Source organism: Cryptomeria japonica, chromosome 7 (genome assembly GCF_030272615.1).
Source record: "Cryptomeria japonica chromosome 7, Sugi_1.0, whole genome shotgun sequence".
Lineage (NCBI taxonomy): Eukaryota > Viridiplantae > Streptophyta > Pinopsida > Cupressales > Cupressaceae > Cryptomeria > Cryptomeria japonica.
The window spans coordinates 252,588,301-252,611,843 of NC_081411.1; the positions used below are offsets into that span (position 1 = coordinate 252,588,301).

The 23,543-nt window shown below is 36.0% G+C and overlaps 1 protein-coding gene and 1 long non-coding RNA gene across 2 annotated transcripts; both read left to right on the top strand.

Moving 5' to 3' along the window:
* Nucleotides 1-16,290: 16,290 nt before the first annotated feature.
* Nucleotides 16,291-17,940, top strand: LOC131054516 (uncharacterized). Its single transcript, XM_057989046.2, has 3 exons — nt 16,291-17,107; nt 17,209-17,289; nt 17,406-17,940. Exons 1-3 carry the CDS (start codon nt 16,697-16,699, stop codon nt 17,526-17,528), a joined length of 615 nt encoding a protein of 204 aa, XP_057845029.2. The 5' UTR covers nt 16,291-16,696; the 3' UTR covers nt 17,529-17,940.
* A 182-nt stretch (nt 17,941-18,122) lies between these two features.
* Nucleotides 18,123-19,933, top strand: LOC131054517 (uncharacterized). The gene is made up of 3 exons (XR_009108002.2): nt 18,123-18,774; nt 18,929-19,215; nt 19,469-19,933. It is a non-coding gene; the product is annotated as an uncharacterized LOC131054517 (long non-coding RNA).
* The last annotated feature ends 3,610 nt before the right edge of the window (nt 19,934-23,543 follow it).

Consider the following 23,543-nt stretch of genomic DNA (forward strand, 5'->3'; position numbering starts at 1 on the left):
GTCAAGAATGTATTTGCATTTACATGTTAGTTCATTTTAGTTAGCCTTTGCATTCATTTGCATTATCATTTTCATTAGGGCTTAATATAGCCTTGTTAGTCAATATTTATCCATTCTATCCTCATTATCATTTCACTATATTTTACATTAGTTGCATCTTGCATAATCATGTATTGTTCATTTCATTATCTTTTTAATGCACTTTTCATCTGAACTATTCATTAAGTTCATTATCCATTTAATCTTGCATTAGTTTTGCATCGTTGTAGCCCCATATTAGTGGCATTTGTGTTAGTTCATTTATCATCCTATTATCATTTAGTTACATTAGACATAGTATAGACTTGTTATTTTGTCTTATTTAGGTTCATGTTATGCATATGAGCCACTTATGTACGTTCATTGCTTAAGAGAATGCATTGCTAGGGTATGGTCCAGGACATTTTGACAACTTGGTGAGTGAAACAAGGGAATGCTTAACGTAACTTGGCCTCATGAACGATGATAAACATAAAAAAGGTTAGGGTATATTGCAACTTTTCATTGAATGCTTCTAACATTTTTTGTTGAAACAGAAAAGGTCTCACCACAAGCAAATGGATTTCAATATTCAAAAATTGAGAGAGTTTATTGGAAAGGGGCATCACACAATCGCAAAAGTTCAAATGACTTGTTTGTTTGCGTCGTGGATTCTAAGAAACGCTTCATCAAAGTTTGAAAATTTTCACACTTAGGGCACTTGAGAGAACACTTTTTATTGCAATAGAAACATTTTGGTTTGTCTAATAGCTCCTAAAAGAAATCAACTACACCTAAATGAGCTTCCAATAAATTGCTAACCATCAGTTAGAGTAAAGTATGTTTGAAGCGAGCAATTTTTTATTTTGTGCTCCCATTATAATTTCTTTGGACCTTCTTACCCAACCTTAAATTTTCATGTGATTTCTCCTTTTCCTTCACATGTAGCTGCATTTTTTATGCTATTTTTGAGTGTGACTTAGCAAGTAATTTGTTTAATCATAGTGTTAGAAACAAATATGTTTGATTACATAACAAAAGTTTACAAAGAGAAAAGGCAATACAACATGATAATGTGTTTCAAGTATAAGACCTCACTCATATTTAAAAGTTTCATGTATAATAAACCATACTTATTACATCCACCCAAACTGAATCTTGAGAAATCCTATTGACAATGTGTTTATATGTTCGAGATGCCAAATAACAAAATGTTATGATTAATGACAATACAAAAATGGTCATAAAATTTGGTGAAATTGCCCAAGGCAACCAAATTTAACCATAATATGCTATTATTCATAACTTAACCATTCTAAACTAATTATACATTCAAAATTAAAGTTTCTAAGTAGGAAGACATGCACATGCGAAACAAATTAGACCAAATATCAACTTTTATAGATCAAATCATGCAATAATTGTGTATGTTCATATATAAAAATGGCATAAATGCCAACTCAAACAAAGTTCTACAAAATGTGGCATATGTCATCTCGAGATCTATCCAAAATATACATGCCAAATAGCTAAGTATGAATCCCAAAATGTCCACAAGTGACTACTACATGTCTCTAACGCATCCTAAACTTGTGGGGATCATCAAAATCGAGCCTCTTCAAACTATTTTGAGCTCCTAAAGATGCCTACACAATAACAATTTAAACTATAAGTGAGATTAATTATATAATATAATTTAAAATTCTCATGTTAACATGAAAATTAATATATATTGAACTATAAATTCTTTATAAATGAGTTCATGATTACCTCTAGTCTACGTCTTTTCACAGAAAGACATTATACATATGGTGGTGGAGGTTTTCTATTGTCAAGCAATATAGTCATTTGATTAATGTTCAAAATTAAGAAAATCAATCTACAATGTTAATGATGATAGCTTCGGTCAGATAAACATAATCATGGATGATAATCACATCAATAGAATGATTTATGATTTTGTTATATGTATACCAATATACATAATAATAATAATAATTGAGTTTATTATTATTACATTTATTAATATACATACCTACATAATTATAAATGGATATTAAATCATAAATCATTATATTGATTTATTATATGTGAAATAAATAATCATTTTATGAATAAGCATCAATTTGATTGAATGATCAAATGGCTGATCACACATCGATCATTACTATTATTCTTCCAAGTATAAATATGTGTTTAAATCGATCTACATTAAGTATCGTGCATGATCTAAACCCAGTCAATATTGAGTATCGACTACTTTCATTGATCTTTACTATAATCGATAATGTGTATCGATTTAATGATGCTTGTGTTATCATCATTCTAACATACCGATTAGGAATTGGTTTGTTAATAGATTATAAACTATCGATTATGAATCGGTATGTATGTTTGCAATGATTAATGAATGGACATATCGGTGGAGAGACATGTCTCCACGCGTGTGGAGACACGGCCATCCATCGATATGTCTCCTCACTCATATATATATAATCCAAGATAGATCGGTGAAAGGCAAGTACAACAATCTATTAGTGCAAGCCTTCGAGACCGATCTCATTCTCAATACCCAACAATATTTATGATATAATCAAATTAAAAGATACCTCTATTTCTATCTGCTAAGAAATCTAATCTACTTTAACATACAAACTAAAATTCATATTAAAACCTAATTTGTAATCAAACAAGAAAGAGAGAAAAACAAAAAATACCTACCCTTGATCGAATTTTGGGCGGCTTTTTCTTTTAGACAACGGAAATTTGATTTCCTTTATGATATCTGAAACCTCCACTATGGATTTTGAAGCCCGTGTGGGTGAAAATGACCCACAACAACTTTGTTTTTGGTTTTTTGGTCCTAGGTAATTGATATTTGATATTAGATCGAATATCTGATTGTTGACATTGTCTTTGTTTAACAAAAAGGTCAGCAATTTTATAATAATATTATTATACATATAATAATAATATTATTATATTTACACTGAGAGGCGTAATAATACAATGACACTCACCCAACTATTTTATTTGTGTAATTTTAATGACTAAATAGTGCATAATTTAAAAATAAGTTAAAGACTAAAATCTAAATTAAATAGCAACTTTCTATTATTATTATTATTATTATTTATTATGACTACATAACAAATAATTTAAAAATAAGTTAAAGACTAAAATCTAAATTAAAAAGAAACTTTCTATTATTATTATTCATTAATATATATATATATATATATATAGAGAGAGAGAGAGAGAGAGAGAGAGAGAGAGAGAGAGAGAGAGAGAGAGAGAGAGAGAGAGAGGAAACCAATTTAAATTAAAAAGCAACTTCCTATTATTATTATTATTATTATTTTGGTAAGTGCTATCTAGAGTGGGGATATCGCCCTCTATTAAGCTGTTTAAAAACATATACAAACATAAATATCACCCGCGTAGTTACAAAATATGGGTGTATGGACATAGACAGAAAGCTTTAAAAACTTCCTATGGAAAGACAACATTAGTAACTGGTAGGCAGAAATGACAGTTGCAGTGGCCACATACATCAATTGCTAGACAAATATAACTTAGAAACCTAAGAGTAGGAAAAACCATGTCCGTATAGGGCACATTAATCATCTCCTCAGATAGCCTGGAATATGAGGGTCGCATATTTGCGCAAATTGACGACGGTTGCAGTGGAGTTTTCTGAGAACCACCATTCCTCGAAGTTTGTTAATCTTCTGAATGGGGCCATGTTTCCATTCAACGCAACACACCAAAATACCTCCCAGGCATTCTCCCCGAATATCTTCATTCGCGTTCCTCGAAGTTTGTTAATCTTTTGAATGGGGCCATGTTTCCATTCAGCGCAACACACCAAAATACCTCCCAGGCATTCTCCCCGAATATCTTCATTTGCTCCTTTTTCGCAACCTTCTCGATCCTCCATTCCTTGGCCCTGCATCTTTTCCTGTCCTCAGAGTCCGAGCTCCCTTTCACACTCGAGTCATCTATTTCCTTGTTGGAATCCGAGGGCAAATAGTATTCGAGCTGGAAATATGTTTTGAGAATACTTTCCATCACCACTTCTTCAAGGCTGAGGATCACGCTAGCAACTGAGTTTCCATTAAATGACTTGATAAAGTCATTTAGCAGTTCAATGGACCGCTACCTTGAGTCGATAATGTCCACCAATGGCAGAATAACAACCTCGTAAATGAAGGCATCACACCAATGTCTGTCAAAGTTTAGAGTAATGCCCACCAACCCTTGTATAGCATCATACACATAATCCTCGGTAACAAACAAGTCTCTGAGCTGGGCACCAATATTTTTATCGCAGTTGACACAACTTATATCTCCAAAATGCGCCATTACCTATTTTGGTTCAGACAACTTAGAGTGGATGATGAAGACCTTTATAACTCTGGATATGTCTAGATGTTTCCTTCACATATTCCAGTCACACAGTGTCTTTGAGAAAGTTGTCGAATCTAGTAAGAGATAATGATGTGTTTATGCCGTCAATATAGAAGTATTGGAATTTACACCATTCCTTATTTTCGACAATATTAGGATTGTAAAGACAGATTCATCCTGCCGCGGTACTACGAACCAAGGCCGAAGTCTTAGCTAGTGCCACCTATACCCAAAGTTCTGGTATTCTTACCTCAACCGTACAATTGCTATCTGATTCCTTCGCGTGAAGAATCCTGCATGATTTGATTGATTATATCTTCACTCGCAGAATGTCGATCAAAGGTGATCATGTCATCTCTGATCACAACTCCCAAGTTTGCAAGAAAATTTGTTGTTCGATTCCCTTCGCGGTATACATGATTATTTTCAAAAGTGCCAATCTTTTCCAAGAGATAATTTAAGTGGGGGAGCCATTTTCTTAGCTTCTAGCATTGGAAATTCGACTTAATGATTCTGTTTATGATGATTTGTGAGTCTCCCTCAATGATTACTCTCGAGATACCATTCTGCACACATAGATTTAATCCAACCTCTAAAGCTCTGATCTCTACCTCATTGTTGGTGGCAAATCCTAATCCACCATATACCCCATAGATAGGGTCGCCAATATTATTTCTTATAATGGCACCAAAGTCGGAGTCTCCAGGGTTCCCTTTACTTGCTCCATCAAAGTTAAGTTTCAACCAATCCATTGGCAGGGCCTTTCATTTGATATTTTTCCTGTCAATTTTTTGCCTTGGTGGATGTGAGTATGAGTTTGAGGTCTTTGAGGAGCCAAAAATTTTCCATCCTACGATCCCAATCATTATAGTTACTGATTTTTGTCTTAGCAGTTTTCCCATTTATCACTTCTTCTACTACACTTTTGATGTTATCAATTATTTTATTAACCAGAAGCAAAGCCTCTTTGAAGATCCTCCTATTCCTTTCTTTCCAAATGTGCCAAACGATCATTGAAGGTCCGACTATCCAAAGATCACTCCATCTCGAAGAGAGGCTACAAGGCCATGTAATAAGGAAGTCCTTGAGTAGCTCGCACCTGACAATCTTAAGATTGGTTTTCTCAAAAAACCAATCCCAACAAGCCTCTGCCAGAGGACAATTTAAGAGTAAATGATTGGCAGTTTCTTCATCCGCTCTACACATGACACACATATCGGGTCCTGAGATACCAATCATTTTCAGTCTGTCCCCTGTGAGGATCCTATTATGTAGTCTTATCCAAAGAAAGGCCCCTGCTTTAGGAAGAAGCTTGTTGCTCCAACATAACTTATTTGGCCAATCCAAACACATGCCTCTTTGTCTTTGCACCTCATATCCTAATTTGACACTATATTCCCCTGATTTGGAGGCGCACCAGAATATCTTGTCTTCCTCATGTGATACCGGGATACTCCTACTTTTCAGTACTTCCCACAACCTATCACATAGTATCAAATTGTCAATGTTTACCTATTTCCACACTCTCTTCCCATCCTTGTCCCTATTTAGCTCGAAGTAGTTCTCGACAAACAATCCATAAGTGGATTCAACAAGATTAATCCAATCATTGTCACTAATTATCTTTGATAGTGCAGGTGCACCATCCCATGAGTCCCACCATAATTTTGCAGATCTCCCATTACCAACTTGCCATGAAATATGATCTGTTATTATAAATCTGCTATCCCATAGAAAGTTCCAGGTGGCAGATCCTCTTTCTGAGTTTGCCACTATGAGGATTTTGTTTGGGTTCTCAGAATCCAATTATTTTTTCCTGAATATTTTGCACCAAAGTTTCTGTGGTTCTGTGTACATTTTCCAAGTTAGTTTAGCTCCCAAAGCAATATTTTGTAGTTCCATTTTCCTTAATCCTGCCCCTCCCTCTTCTTTCAAAAGACACATAGTGTCCCAATTAATTAGTGGTATCTTCTTTATATCTTTGGCTCCTTCCCATATGATTTTTCTTAGTAAGTTGTCCATACTCTTTCCAGTAGCAGATGACACTTTAAAACAAGACATATTGTAGATGGGTATGGCCGAGAGAACTGATTTGATCATGATCAATCTACCTGTCTATGTTAACCATCTATTCTTCCACATTTTGATTTAGTCGTACAAGATTTTATCACATCATTCCAAATCTGTGGTTGCCTGCCACCTTTATCAATTCGAAACCCAAGATACTTAATTGGGAGTTCTGAAACAGTGATTCCAAAAAGGTTTACAATTCTTAGTTGTGTCTATTTGTTGGTGTTGAAGAAAAATATTTGCAATTTGTGATTATTCATCAGCTGCCCAGATTGCTCAAAATAGATTTTTCAGTGTACTCATAATGTTCTTAGCTTCAGCCAATGAAGCTTCCCCAACGATCACGGTATCATCAGCAAATTGGGAGTGGGTGATGGCATTCAATTGATTATGAACTTTAATCCCTTTCCATAAGTTATCTATATGTCTTTTTTGAATTAGTTTCCCTAGGACTTCTGCCATTAATACAAATAGAGCAAGGGATAAAGGGTCTCCTTGACGCAAGCCATTAGTAGCACCAAAGAAACCGCATACATTTCCATTGACAATAAGGGAAAAATTAATAGTAGAGATACAAAATTTAATGCATTCAATCTATTTTTTTGGAAAACCCAATCTTTCTAGAACACCTATTAAGAAGTTCTAGACCACTCGATCATAAGCTTTAGCAACATCAAGTTTAATGATCATACCTTTTTGTTTCTCTTTGCAGATTGGATGGATGACTTCAGACACCAAAATGATGTTGTTGGCAATTTCCTTGTCGGGGGTGAAGCCATTTCGGTTCTCTGATATTAACTTGGGTAGCAATTTTTTGAGTCGCTCCGCCATGGCTTTGGATATAATTTTGTAGATCGTGTTGCATAGAGAGATAGGTCGATAGTCCTTCATTGTGTCACAGTCTTGCTTCTTGGGAATCAAGGGTATCAGATTGTGATTGGTTTCTTTGACAAATCTTTGTTTTTTCTGAACTCCTCAACCACCAACCAAATATCTTGACCCATGAAATCCCAACAATTCTGAAAGAACTCGATAGTCATACCATCAGGACCGGGTACTTTATGAGGGTGTAAGGAAAAAGTAGCACATTTTATTTCCTCCAAAGTGTACAGGGCTTGCAACATTTCACAGTCTTCATTGGTGATTAGTGGTCTGATGACCTCGTCAATTAGGGGATAAGTGGAATTGTTATCCGGATTACCATTTCCCAAAAGATCAGTAAAATAATCGATAACAGATAGCTCAATATCTTTCACCAAAGTTTTTAAATTGCCATTGTCATCCTTGATGGAGCAAATTTTGTTGATAATTCTTCTGGCTTTGGAGGAGGCGTGAAAGAATTTGGTGTTCATGCCATAATCCGATTGCTAATGGCCTCTATTTCTGTCTCAATCTTATTCTTTTCCACAAAGATGTCCCTAAAGGAGAATTTGTTCCAGGCTTTAATTTTGTTTTTCAAAAAATGAATTCGTTTTGTGAACCGGAAGCCTGGGAAACCAGAGAATATTGTCCTAACCACCACTTCCTCAGATTGTCCTTAAAATTTGGATCTCGCCACCACATGCTTAGGAACTTGAAGTAGTTCTTCTGACAAGGGTTATTATGATCAATTGCGAGGGAAATAGGAAAATGATCTGATCCGGTCCGAGGGATGATGTTTGACTCCATTAAGAAATTGCCCTCCATCCACCATTCACCTACTAAGAACCCGTCGAGTCTCTCGGATATGTTAGAGAGGTTTAATCTTCTATTTGACCAAGTAAATTTCTCATTTTTGGGAATGATGTCAACCAATTTGCAGTTTGAAACAAAATCCCGAAAATCATACATAACTTTGGTGGATTTCCTTAGACCACCCTCCTTGTCATCAATGTCCATAATGGTGTTAAAGTCACCAACCATTATTACCTTATCCGCTTCTAACTGATTAACTTGCAGGGTAATCTCAGTCCAGACTTTTAGCTTCTCCTCCGGTTTAATTGGCCCATAGACATTAAACAAAGGAAAATGAATGTTTGCTCTTTTACAATGGATAACACAAACCATCCAATGATCATATGAAGCGATTGGATTAACCTCTATAAGAGATGGATTCCATAACATTCCCAGGCCACCAGTCATTCCCTTGGTATCCTGGAAAATTCCTTCCCATTTATAACAATATTTTACAGATTCTAGAGCCTTCTCTCCATTAAGCTTAGTCTCTTGTAAAATTATCTTTCACCAAGGGAGGGGTTTCCTCCCTTGGATGCTTTCAGGTAATTCAAAACACTGACGAGCCCTTTTTCATTTTCTCTTTGTTCTCTTACTAGCCTATTGCTCTTCCTACCTCTCAAACCTTTAGATCTACCCAGGATTGTGTTGGCAGATTGGCTAATACATCTACGATTCAATGTATCCATGTCATCCATTTCCTCAAACGGATCCGAAGTCTCCGAGCTAGTGTCCTCCGCACCATACATGATAGTATTCATGTTACCCTGTTCTTTCTGTATCATATCATTTAAGTAGGTACCTTCGTTTGACATAGCTGTAATGTTTGGAATGATGTTTTCAACCCTATTGATGTTTTGAGATACATTCTGTTAGGGAATGTTATCATTCCTATGTTGTATTGGGGGTTTGGTATCTTGTTTAGGAGCTTCCAACAATAATTGTGTGCTATCCACCTTTTTCCTCCACTTCTGCTTGGGTTTCTTCTGCGGCCTGTCATAAGCTTTTCTCACAAATATTCTGCATTTGTTGGTTTGGTGAAATTTGCTTCCACATTTGGAGCATACCCTAATTTCTTTTTCTACCTTAATTTGTTGGTTCCATTCTCTGTCTGATGATAGGAGTGTAATAGACTGTGGAATTGTCATAACGACCGCAATTTTCAGTCTTGCGTATGTGTATAGATCATTTTCTATAATTTCCTCATCAATTTCGAGTAATGTTCCAAGGGTTCGACCAATTTTCTCTAGGCTTGAATCGCCCCAGTACTCAATTGGAAGATTAAATAGTCGAATCCAAATAGGTTTTTCGTAGACCACCAGTGGTAATGGATCAAAGTTTGGAGCCCAAGGTTGTATGTATAATGGATGATTATCCATATACCAGGTTTTCTTTTCAAGGATGTGATCTTTTTCTGAATCTTCTGGGAATACAGCGACAAAGAAACCCTTTGGGATGAATTTTATTACGATGTGTTTCCCCCAATTCATGTCAGTCAAGGTGCGAATAGTTTTCCTAGACATTTTCGAGCCAACAAATCTGGCGATGACAACATGGTTTTCGAAGATGAATCTTTCTTCGACATGTTCAGTTAGGTCAATTTCGATTTTAGGGTTCACATTCTTGGTGTTTCTGTCCCCATGTATTCTATTATTGTTGGGTCGTTGAGCGGTGGTTTCCTCCTTGAAGTCATCCTGCACCAATTTCTGATCTTCCCATTCTAATTCTAGAGTTTTCCATTTGACTGGGTTTCACAGATGTTCCTCGTGTCCACATTTCTCCTCTTTGCAATTGCCCTTCTAATTTTCGTGAGTCGCCTGCTCTTTTTCGCTCCCCATGTTTTTAACCTGCAACTAGTTAACTTCCTATTATTATTATTTAAATGTGAAAAACAATTATAATATTACTATATTTAGATTTAAAAAATTAAGTTTTTTTATATAGATTTAAAAGAAACTTCTATTTTTCATGTTCTAAAATAAGAATCTAATACCCGATTTTTAATCCAACATCCAATATTTGGTCTGATATTCATTCCGCTAAGGTGTTTGCCATACCTACATGTACTATCACCCAAACCAACTAAAAAGTCAACATGGATGTTTGTGCTTTTGGGCAAATGAAAAACGGATTTGTTTTTACTTAGCCACTTTTTGGTCCCACATGATCTCACACATACCTAAACATTTTAAATATTATCCAAAACCTCTTTAGCAGTCCTACAATGTGTTATCTTCACAATTTCAAAGTTAGAAATAAACCACATTCAATAGAATATCTTGCTTTTGCATTTGTTTCACATCATCTCCTTATTGCTTGATGTCTTGGAGGGTTATCAAGAATTTCATAGCTATCTTTAATAGATTGCCAAACATCAAACACTAAATTCATCAAATAGACTTCTATAGTCACTCTCCAAAAAGCATAATTGGATCCATCACATTGAGGTGCCTTGTTTGAAGAAAGAATTTTCTGGGAAATTGAGTGTGCCATCCCAGATCTATCTCAAGTTGTTAAGTTACTACTTCCAAGGAACTATGCTCTAATACTAATTATTAAACACACTAATTATTAATTGAATAGATGAATCATTACCAAATCTTACTTTATCATTAGAGTATTTATTCAAATGATAAACTCAATCACAGATCAACACAAGAGAACCTTAGATTTATTTGGAAATCTGGAAGGGGAAAACTAAGATCAAAATAACTACTTGGGTGTATAGCCCAAATCTAGCTTCACAAAAAATAATCAGGAACTTACATTATTTTGTAGGCACTGACCCATAGGACTTATAATCTTGATGATTGCTCAAGAACCCTTTTGATTCAGAGATAGAACCTAAGAGGTCAAGAAGAGGTTGCAACTATGCTAAATAATATTTTCCTGTTCTCATTTTCCAATCTTGATGATTGCTTAAATATCTTTTCTAATGATCAATGGTTTCTAGGGTAGAATGATCTTTTTCATAAAAAACAAACTGAGTTTTAATCCTAAGTGATTATACCATCATGCTTCTTATATGATTCAAACTATCATGGTTTCCTTTGGAATATTAGGATGAAGAAATTTTTATGCTTTTAGAAAACACTTTTGGGCAATACTTTAATGCTAATTCAATCACAAAATTTAAGAAGCATTTTCTTTTTGCTCATTTTTTCTGTGCTTATGGAGAAAAACAAGGAGCTCCCAACTTAGGTTATCCTTTCTTTCAAATATGGTGTTTGGTTGTAGTAGATCGAAAACAAATACTTTTCAATTGTTTGCCAATATTGTTGTAAAGTGGGTCATTTTTTCGCAAGTTGCCCTCATAAGAAACAATCAATTTGGTCTTAGGGAGAAAAGGAACAAACATTGATTGCCATTGAGGAATGCATTACTAATGAGGATGTACAAAAAGTTGAAAGTAGTGAACTTATGTATCCTCCTTGTGCCAAAAAATGAAGTTTAGAGATGGAAGATTCTTGTACTATGAAACAAAAATCACTTGAACATTTAGTTTTCAGACTATCAAAACTTAGGGTTGTTTACTTGTAAGGATTTGATTCTAAATTAGTTATGCTTTTGTTGTTTCTCTTGGTTGTCCTTTGTAGCTCTATTTTTATTAATCACTTAATCTTTCTCTCTTGTCCAGAGTCTAGGCCCTTTCAAAATCTATGCTTACCTAAATCTAAAACAAAAATATTATTATAACTATGGACAAAAAGGTGGGTGCAAAAGATAACACACAAGATAAAGGTTGAATATATCGCTTAGCCCTTCAAAGAGCTCAAATCAAAATTATCAAAAGGATTAAAAAATTATATATGTATAAACCAACACCAAATAAAATCATGACACCAACACCATAAGCTTAGTAGTAGGTCGAGGCAGAGAGTTGCCTACCTCGTATCCCTATATGAGGATGCCAATTAGCTCAATATATCTAGAATGAGATTATTTTATTCCTCCCTAGAGTATTTTTTTTCTAATTAGATAAAGTGGGAGGGGGCGCGAACCCTTACATAACAACCAAATAGGCAGACAAGAGGGACAAACTCACAAGAAGTGAGACCACCAAAACCAAAAAAGAGGACCCTTTTTTATGGGAGAGGGTTTTGACTAGAGCCGCTAACCAACATGAACAAGGGTCCCAACCTCATAAAACATCACATATTCAAAATAGAGGGGTTTAGGAGGGAACCTTGAACCATCAACCTGAAAAAACCCCTTGCACTAGAGCCAAGGCGGCCGAGGGAACATTCAACTAATAGCTTGAAAGGCTTCCTAAAACCTTTTACCTAAAGGACCACCTTGAATGAAGACTTTCTTAGACAAGGAAGGAGACCACAAAGAACTAGAGGCACCTAGAAACCTTATGACATTAGAATTGTCTATCCATTCCAAAAAAAACATTAGAGAATATAACCAAATAATGACCAAGCTAGAAAAATCCCATAGGGTTTTGAAAGGCATCCTCAAAGCTTTTACTGCTGGAAATCCCTACAAACATAGCATCATGAACCACCTCAATAGGTTTAGTATCAACAGTACCACAAAGAAGTAAAATCTTTGTAGGAGAAAATGTGAGGGAAGAGGCCCCCCTCCAAAAACCAAGGTCTAAGAAAACTCCTTCGTAACCTTCGACAAGGAGACCTAAAGGTCATCACCTGAGGACACACAACAGGATGGGGGGAGGTGGGGGAAAAAACAGACCTAAGAAGAAAATGACATCCACCAAAGGAAGCCATACACCACCTTAGGAGAAGGCAAAAAGGAAGTAGAACCCTATCTGGTCATTCTCTTGCAGGGTAACCAACCCTTAGCATGCATCCAAAACTAGCCCAAATTGCCAATAGAGATCAAACTCCAAAAGTCACACTGTCTTCCATAGAAAAATGTGTAGCCACCAAAACCCCAAAGACCTCAACCAACCCCTAGCAAAGAAATCTCCACCTCAAAAGGAGACACAAAAGGGAGATCTAGTCTATGCACAGAGAGCCCCACCAAAGGTGGAGAGGATGCCACAACCTTAGAAATAGAGGCAAAGCCCCAGTCGTCAACTAGAGAGAAGAGAAAAATGTAGCCATCCCCAAACCTTTGCATCTAAAATCCCTGCAGCACCAACCCAAGCAATAAAGAGGGCCAACACACGATGGAATTGCAAACCAAAGGGAAGGACAAAATGGGATCAACCCTTGGTGTCCGATGCAAAATAGAAAGCACCATAGAAAGTATGTCGCTAGCAAAACCCTCCACACACCTGCACCAGGCTAAGAACCTAACACTAGCACCAAAACTAAGAGGGACACCCTTCACAATAAAACCACCAAAACAGGGTTGCAAAGAAACTCAAAGTACAAACATCATCCACCAAACCCAACACAGGTAGCAACCGCTACTAACAAGAACACTAAGGGATGAAGAGGAAGAGAATCCCTCGGTCGCTGACAGAGCTCCTTGTAAGTAACCCCTACAAGACCAAACACCTTTGAAAAAGGCTAGGCATAGACCCAAGCCATCGCCATAGCATAACAAATCAAGGACAAAAAACCTAGATTCAACAGCCACAACAAAAAAATAGGGCAAAAAGACCCCAAATAGGCTGGAACCACACCCAACACATCACCAAAAAGCATAGCAAAATGGAAAGAGGCGCCTAAAGAGCATCCACTAAGGCCGTAATGAAGGAGATGAGAAACATAGTGTCTTCTCTCTACTCGGAAGCCCCAACCAAGTGTAGGGTAGAAGCATTGACCGCAAACCATCGACAAGCAATAGATCTAGCTGCCAGAAGCCCCTGACAATCATCTTCATCATCCTCCCCTCCATCCTTCGCATCCTCCCCTACAACTCCCTCATCAACCAAAATCATAACACCACTCGTCACACTCTCCATCATCCCCTAGAGTATCTTTGTTACTAGGAATGTATTGGTTGATAATTTAGTGCCAACTAATAGAATTTGTCATCCTAAAAGGGAGAAATCAAGACAGTATTACCATTGGGCTTAGAGTGTTTGTTGGATGTCATGAGAATCAAAACCAATTACAATAACAACATGTAATCTTGCCATAGTCATCAATTTTCATGTAACATGCCCAGAGTATATCGTGCAAATAGAAATATATGGATACTAGACTAACAACTAAAGGAGAATTAATTAAGTGAATAATGTTGATGGTGATGTATTCATCCTCAACACCACCTTTTACTGTTACTAAACTTGTAACCATAGCATATAGAATATGATTTTTTTGTTAGTAATTGAAAAATGAGTTTCTAGTTCTTCAAGATTGAAGAAAATATCAAAGCAAAATATGTTCAAAATCTTCCCTGCCAAGTCACAACAAAGGCTCCCTTGAAAAGAATCATTTTTTATGAGAAATTATTTGAAGAAAAGGTGTTGGAGAAAGTGTGAGCCCACTATCATTTATGATAGGCTTTAGCACAAACGAAAAAAGGTGTTTGAAAGACTCATGGATTGTAATATAAGCAATGAGAGTTTGGCATTAATATGTGTAGGAGACTATCGCAAAAAGGGATGCCTTGACACAAAAAACAATAAGGAAATCAAGCCTTTTGTCCCTCAACAATGAATTTCCAAAATGTGGGTTTTCAAGCTTCTTCTGGATTCTCTTAAAAATAAAGATGCATATCATTTTAGTGGAAACAAACACAATGTGAAGGGTGTGAAACCCAGCGACCCCTATGCAATCATTAGGGATCCTATATGAAATAAAGTGCTCGAGAAACAACTTCCATACCTCAGACCCCTCAATGACACACACAATCCACTTAACACACAGTACGAGACCTTATGTTTCAACATCCAAAAATCCCATGCCTCCGACCTCTTTAGATCTCAACACATTCTAAGTGGACTCTATGGAATCCCTTCTTCCCTTTGAAGTTGACCTACGAGAAAACCGTTTAGAAGCTTTTCTAACCCATTGTATGAAGTTTCGAAGTAGCCCAACAAGAGAAGTACTGCACATGGTTTGTTGACAACAACTTGGAACAAATTTAGAATTTGTGTGCATGTATCATGATCAAGAAAACAATTCTATTCAATTCATTGAAAAACATAACATTAAAATTAGAGAGGAAAGATCAAAAAGAAAATCAGATATCATAATTATCTCTAATTATCTCCCCATGGGCTAACCATTTAAAACCAAACTGATCCAACCATATCCTAGTTTAGAAGCAAAGAATTGCCTATAACAGCCCATTGTATGCTTGAACTTGAAAAAATTTAAAAAATCTAAGACATTTGATTGCATTAAAAATTTCCTCTTTCTTAAACAAAATAATAAGAGTTATCACAAAATGCTCATAAATTAACAGAGACTAACATCCTAGATCTACTAGAAAAGAGATGCCTAATTAAGATGGTATATCGTTAGGAGATCCCATGAGAATCAAAATAAATCCAAAACAATGTTTATAAGTGAAAGCTATGAATTATTAACCATTATAACTTACACATTTTATATTATTGAATCATTGTTCAATTATTGATATTCTAAATAACCAAAGTATTCCAACAAGATCTCCAAAACTTTTTAATAAACTATTGAATTTATAGTACTCTTCTAGTATTTCATTATTCTCATAAAAGTATTTTTTTACTAGGTTTTTAACTCATATTCATCCTAGTGATGCCTATTATTTAAATTAAAAGAATTTTCAGATCTTTGTGAATTGATGCAATCAAGAGAATTGAAATTCTAAGTATCATCAAATTGATAATGAGTATATTTAGGAATGATGGTTACAAGTGACTTCCCATCATACTGAACAAGCCCATAACACTAAATACTCAGTTGCGAAGTATGAGATGTATTGAGAGCAATAGATGGATTATAGGCCATCTTTACACCTAAATTTCAGGCCTTTTTAAAACATTTTTTTCTTCGAATAGCAGGCATGAATATCCACTTGTCCTTCATCGTGGGGTAAGTCAAATAACGGTAGGTTCTAGCCGTCAGATGGAGATGTATTGACGGCTGTAGTCAGTCCTGATGGACGGGTAATAACTTCCAAGTAGGAAGATGGACGGTACCGATTAATCTTAAGTCCTTGTTTGTTTTTTAGTAGAGGAACAAGAAGAAGAAACAGGAAGTCGAAAAGAAACCAGAAGGGGAAACAGCGCAGGGATTATTAATATGAAGCAGAAGTAGACAATCAGAGCGTCGGTGTGTGAGTTCCCACCCGATAATCTTTTCCGGGAGGTGAAGACAATGCCACTCGCAACCCAATGTAACTTTCATGGAAGTTCAGAAGTCGTGATTCGGGGGAGGAAAAACAGGGAAGCTCTAAAACACAAAAAAAGGGGCAAGCTCAAATTATGAGCAAACAAGAATGTAAATTTACATGAACGTCTTCATTATCATGGAGTGATTATCCTACATCAAATTTGAAACTAAAAACAAAAGGCTGCTGAAGCATCGCATCGAAAAAAGAAAAACAAATCAGGGAATAACATTCAAACAGGGGAATGGCAATTGCTGAGATACTGAGAATAGTTGTGGATCCAGCCAACCGTCTTATTAAAAATATTGCGGTAAAATTGTTTAACTCCGTCTGCGGGAAGTGCACTTTTAAAGAAGTTGAAGAGGAAGCTGTTGCAGTAAAAGGTCGCAATGAAGCAAAAAATGTGCACAATGCAGAGCGAAAACAGAGGAAAAAGGCAAGGAGAGAAGAAGATATACAATCTTGGGATGACGCTGGCTATATTACCGTCGAAATAGCTAAAGACTATATGGGGGCACAGTCTCGTCTCCATTTTATAAAGAACCCATCTAAAAAGCTTAATGGCGTCCGCCATCAAAGGGCTCGAAACAGAGTTCAACCTCTGAAGTATACCCCATATGTCAGAAATTCTCGTGAGCAGGCTCGTTATCCTATGGTGAACTACTGTAGCACATCTAGTTCAGTTTTAATTTATAGAAGTTGAATCTGTTCTGTTCTACTATGCCATGACTTATTTTTATTGTAATGTGATTGCAGCACATTGGCGATGGGACTTCACTAAGCACCACACAATCGCAGTGGACACCAATAGAGTCTCCAATTACAGGTGGACGACAGGTGAAAAATAGGAATCCGTATTTGACAATGTTTTTCCTAAGTTTTTAATGATTCGCTTTGAGTTTGCTTTTCGAGATAAACTGTCGATTATTAACATGATATGATTTGCTCCCCAGATGTTAAAAAAGAGGAGTAGCTCAGATGGTCTGCCATTAGGAAATCTAATGAGGAGCGCCCTTCAAAAGACCAGCTCTTACACCCCATTGAGTAATTTTAGTCGATTCTATTCAACCAGTTAACAATTAAACTATATCGATTTAATCAAATAATTTTTTACGATTACATGCAATTAAATCTAGGCGAACCACACTAGCTGCAGTTATCAAGATCAAGAAACCAATGGAAACGGAGAGGCAGAATGTTTCGTCGGCATTTGAATTCCATGTGCCGCAACAATCCAAAGAAACAGCTCGTAAAATTTTAGAGCATTTGGAGCGGGTAGAATCATTTTCTCAAGAAAAGTCTGTGAAAGCACAACTAGCAATTGCAAGAACCGAGTCACCCACTCGGTTAAACTTGAATGATGATAACCTTCAGCTTTCATCAGGATCTTCAGAACCTTTGGCTTCGACATTTAAATCTGCATCTGCTCCAGGATTTTCAGGCATGTAACTTCAATCTTCATCTATCTCTCATTCTATGGGATATTTTCCCCGTGTATAAGTTAAATTTCAGGTAAACAATTATCATCACATGTTAAAAAATCTGTATGTTCCAGCTAAAGGAGCCTACTTATCAAGCAAGAACTTTTTATTTTGATTATTTTTTTCTGCATTTGAAGAACTATAATTTATTTATTTTCCAATAAATGCTTCTTGTTTGTTTGGCAGAAAACTTGACCTGTATATCAAGTTCAAATGACCTCCTCTATACATCAACTGTTCCAACGCCTATTACAGCAAACATTAATAGCATCCATGGTGCAACATCATCTATTGTCGGAACAGAGAACTTAGAGAGAAATTTAACCAGTGGGAATCAAATCAATTTAGAATTTGAAAATGTATATCAAGCCAGCAATTTGTCTCTTTGTCCATCTCTTCTTGGTGTCACTAATGGTATTGAAAGTATAGTAACGACTACAATTAGGATATCAAATTCAAAAAGTAACCTTATCCCTAATACTCAGTCAGCCTTTGCGGGATCACTTTTAGGGCAGGCCTCATCTTCTACACTATGTGGGCTGCAAAAAGAAATTGAGCTATGTCCTAAGATTTTGGAGCCTCTAGATGGGATAATGTCTTCTCTTAAAGAAAAGTCTAAAGAAGCCTCTGATTTTGAGCAAATATTTGAAGATAATGACAAACTTCCTTAACAAATTCTTTGCAAACTTCTCAGGAAGCAACTACGTCCTCTTATGGAATTGAGGATGTACCTGTTCAGTGTTTTGATGTAATTTCTACAAAGGTAGACGCACCATTGCATGTTATAGATTGTCCTCTAGTTCCACAACAGATGAAAGGCTTTCGAATGAAAATACCAGAGGTATGTTGGGTTCATGATTGCCTAATGTTACAATTACATGTATGCTTTGTATTTTTCGTTTAGGGAATGTTTGATGGCATTGTGTGCTTTCAAGGCGAATTAAAGTTTTCTGAAGTGTAACTTAATTTGACCATTTTGGACTTAAATGTAATAGGAGTCTGATGATGAGGACCATGTAAGCAACAATGGTAGTGGAGATTCAGCTCTCCATTGTTTTGATGCAAGTTCTTCAAAGGTGGACATTTAGAAATTGGAAAAATATCTATTACACATTTTTCCACCATACTCTTCAGATTTGTATCCTATATATGCTGCTTGAATTGATCTTTCAGAAGATGTGGAACAGATTTGAGTTGCATCCATTTGTGTTTTCACCAGAAGCTTCTCCACGGACTCAAACGACTTCCTCACCTAGCACAAAAGGCCAAACCCAATCAAGCAGTAAGCACACCCACTTCTTTTAGTGTTTGTTGGATTATGTCTTGAATATGTTTATATTGGTTCTGGTGTTTCTTATTTGTCTAATTGCAATGCCAAAAAGAGCAAGATCTGTCATTTTTGGGAGACCAGTTACCCTACATACTCACAACGAATGTGCCGCTTCCAATTTTCTATCTCTGTATTTAATTTAATTTTCTGTTGGTTTTAGTTTAGGAATAAATTCTAAGCTTTACTATTTTCCATTCATCTACAGAAAGGCATGGAAGTTCCTCCAAAATGGGGTTACTCCTACACGAGCATCAACATTTTATCATGAGCTTAGAGACATTGGCAGAAGCCACACACAACTTTCCTGAAAATAACAAGCTTGGAGAGGGCGGCTTTGGACCACCATACAGGGTGGCATTATGTCCATTAGCATCCTGAACTGATTTAACACTGGCGTCATAGATCAATTAGGATTTTTTTCTTTATATAATACGGATTCATTCTCAAAAGAGAGTGAATCGGCGGTTTCTAATCCAGATTTGGTTTCAAGAATGGTCGGTTGATAATGGCTAGCACACAAGTTGTAATTTGAAGTTTACATTGTAACACTTCCATAAATTGTGTTGCATCATAGCAAGCATGCCTTCTTCTTAATCGTCATTTCTACTTGAACGTGCAAATTTTGCTATAAATTTCTCGCACATTTGATGTACAAGTTTTACTGTAGGTTTCCGGCTCATTTGTATGTGCGAGTTTTGTTGTGTATTAGTGAGATTGTTGCTCATTTTTATGTGCAGGTTTTAGCGTGTCTTAGTTGATTTTATTGCTCATTTGGAATTACAAGGCGAATTAAAGTTTTCAATTGTGTGCTTTCAAGGCGAATTAAAGTTTTCTGAAGTGTAACTTAATTTGACCATTTTGGACTTCAATGTAATAGGAGTCTGATGATGAGGACCATGTAAGCAACAATGGTAGTGGAGATTCAGCACTCCATTGTTTTGATGCAAGTTCAAAGGTGGACATTTAGAAATTGGAAAAATATCTATTACACATTTTTCCACCATACTCTTCAGATTTGTATCCTATACATGCTGCTTGAATTGATCTTTCAGAAGATGTGGAACAGATTTGAGTCGCATCCATTTGTGTTTTCACCAACAGCTTCTCCACGGACCATTTGAGTCGCATCCAGAGCCCTAATGTTTTATTTTATTTTCATCATCTTGTCCAAGGAATATAAACTAAATTTCAACAATTGTTATTGCAGGTCCAAAGTGAGGAGATATTTTAGGTTATTCTTCAAGACAATATATTCTATTGATTCATCATCATAATCTATATAGTATCTTGTTTGATCCTCTACTAACATCTAAATATCATATTCAATGTTTAGAAATTTTTGTTTTGCTTCATTTAGCTCTAAGAGAGTTTTATCCATTGATTCATTCTTGAACTTTATTATTTTTCCCACCGGAGTCACTGATTCACCAATTTATTGTCTAGTATATTCTCCTTTATAACTAATTGAGAATCCATTTGGCTCATTACCTCGAGCTTAGGAAGGGTTTAGGCATTGTTTCCAATTATCCATGGCAATCATAAATTGGATCTTTGATATTGTCAACGAATCTCTTAATTTTTTTTATAGAACTTAAAACTTCTTCAATAAGTTTTTAATCTTGATCCTAAATTTTCTCCATCTAATTCACCACTAATTTTACTAGATAATTGATTATCTAGATAATATGTTTCCTTTTTTGAAAGTATCTCTAGAGGAGTTGGTAATCCATCCATAGCCTATAAGGGAGTAACCAGTTGCTTGGTGTTTACTCTCAATTTTCCTACTTGCTCCTTGAGTTCAATTGTTTTTTTCCTTGTACATTTAAGATATATTTTTTGTTAATACTTTTTGCATTCCTTGTATCACCTTCTCCTTAATCTACACTCCAATATTGACAATATTGATATAGTAGATAGATGTTATAAGCTCCCTATTATCTTTATCAACCTTGATTGTAGTTAACATAGCTATTTTGTCTCCAAAGACACCAATAGAGATAGAAGATGTGGTTATTGGTTTCTTTTTCGGTCTTGATACCTCTATCATAGCCTTAAGAAAGGTATATGTCCTTTCATTAAATTTTGTTTAATTTTCTTTTTGGCTCCCTACTTTACCTACTTGAGCTTGCCATGATCCCTTATTAATGTTGTGGTTTAACAAGTCAAATTAGGGGCGAATTAAATATGTTTTCATGCATTGTATCTCCATGGTTGTCCCACATTGTACCCACCAAGGTCCATAGAGAACTTGTGTTATGTTGGGTCATTCTCTCTATTTATGGTTATTCAACATTGTGCAAACCAAGGCCTTTCAAGACCTTGTGAAATTCTAAGACTAATTTTTTTGTTTATCGAGTTAATACTATACATATGACATGTCACCTCAATTCCTTATAGCCTAGTGTATAATATCATTTCTTATACCAAATTAAGTGTTCACTACATTTCAATTTAATTATTGCATTCAAAACACCCCTACAATTCATCCTGATGCAAGAGCATCCCTAGTCTATGAGCAATCTTGCATCGACCAAAAAATATTTCCTTTTTATCTTGTTCTTGTTCAGTTCTGTGTTGCAGTTTATGTGTTCTTTCAGTGTGTTCTGGTAGCTGGTTCTTTTTCGTTGTGGATTAGATTTCTGGTTTCCAGGCTTGTTCTTGATCGTCATTCCAGATTTTCAGTTCATTTGGAGTCTTTTCCGGTGATTTATTCCTTCCAGAGTGTCTGTTTCTTGGTTCCAGAGTAGTTTTGAGCTTATCATCTATGTTGTAGATTTCTTCTCAAGCGTAGCAATTTCTTGGCTTGCAGATCAACTTGGAACCACTCACGATGTTCTTGGGCCCTTGGTCGACCTTCCTTTGTGATCCGCACTTCACATTTGTTCTTGGCAGTTGAGATCTTCACGTTTTGGGGCCGACCTATATTACACGTTTCGTTTTCCTTCCTTGGAAAATGTAATCTTTTGTAGCCGACCCAAATGTGTTTCGGATTGTATATATAGTTGTATGTAGTCCTTTGGAAGACATGGGAAGTAGTATGGTGATCTAAATTCATAGTTTGCAATTCGGATAGCTCTTGGAATTCCGGATGGATTGTAATCTAACATGTAGCCTATAACTAGGCATCTTAGCCTGCATGTAACCGGATGATTATTGGATGTTCTATGATGAATATATGATGATGTAGATATCTAATTTTGCAATTATTCTATATGTTGGTGTTGCTTCCATTGTGTTACTCTTGCTGCATGATCTTTGAGGACCCACCAGATCATGATTGCATCACATCCTTCCATTCCTACTTTCCCCATCTTATCTTATCCCCCATCCACACATCCTATCTAATACCTTATCCTTGCTTAATTGTTCATCCTAGCCGCATTTAAATTTACTTTTCTCATCCTTTTCCTTCCAAATTTCTTGTGCCTTACTTCTACATCCAATGTACCATGGTATGTGATGTAGTCAAGGTATGACGGTCTAGAACAAATTGTCCAACCTTGCAACCTTAATGATTGGGAAGATAATTCTAACATAAAACAACAAAAACATGCAAAAAAATAATCCACACAATGGAGCCTCAAGACGTAGAAAACCCTCAAAGGAAAAAAAATATAATCCTCAAGATTCACCTTCTTATATTACATAACAAAAACTCATAATATTTGCCACTAGAGCTTCATACAAGCTCAGTTGTAGCCCAAGGTTACAGTAATATCAAGTAAACTCTATGGCATATCCACAAGGACGCCTATATCTCAATCCTTCACTTGCTAAGTTAGTTGCTACTCTCATCTCCCACACATCATTGCTCTTTCCCGACTTCTGATTCTACTTTCTTACTTCTAGTTCATCACTCTCTTTTCTTCTTACTTGGAAAAATCACAAGTCACGCATATATATCATCCATAATTCTTCAAAAAAAATTCAGTCGACTAAAAGTATAAACCTTCACCAAACATGTAATAGGCCAAGCCCAAAACCCCACATGTTACTCCAAAGGAAAGAACACAATATGTGTTACCCAATGATCACACACATGCTATCTTCGATGAGAACACATTACAAACCTCTAGCTACATCAATGTGGAACAAGTAGTTAGCCAGTTTGCACAACTCTATCACTTCAAACTTTTTGCTCGATGAGGCTCAACTCCAAAACTCTGAATCATAACTCTCAAGTGCAGTAGAATGGGACACTCCCCATTGACTCCCTAATCAAGTAAAGTAACACAATTTCCACCCTATCATCACGAAACATCTTTGTGGTAGCTCAAATC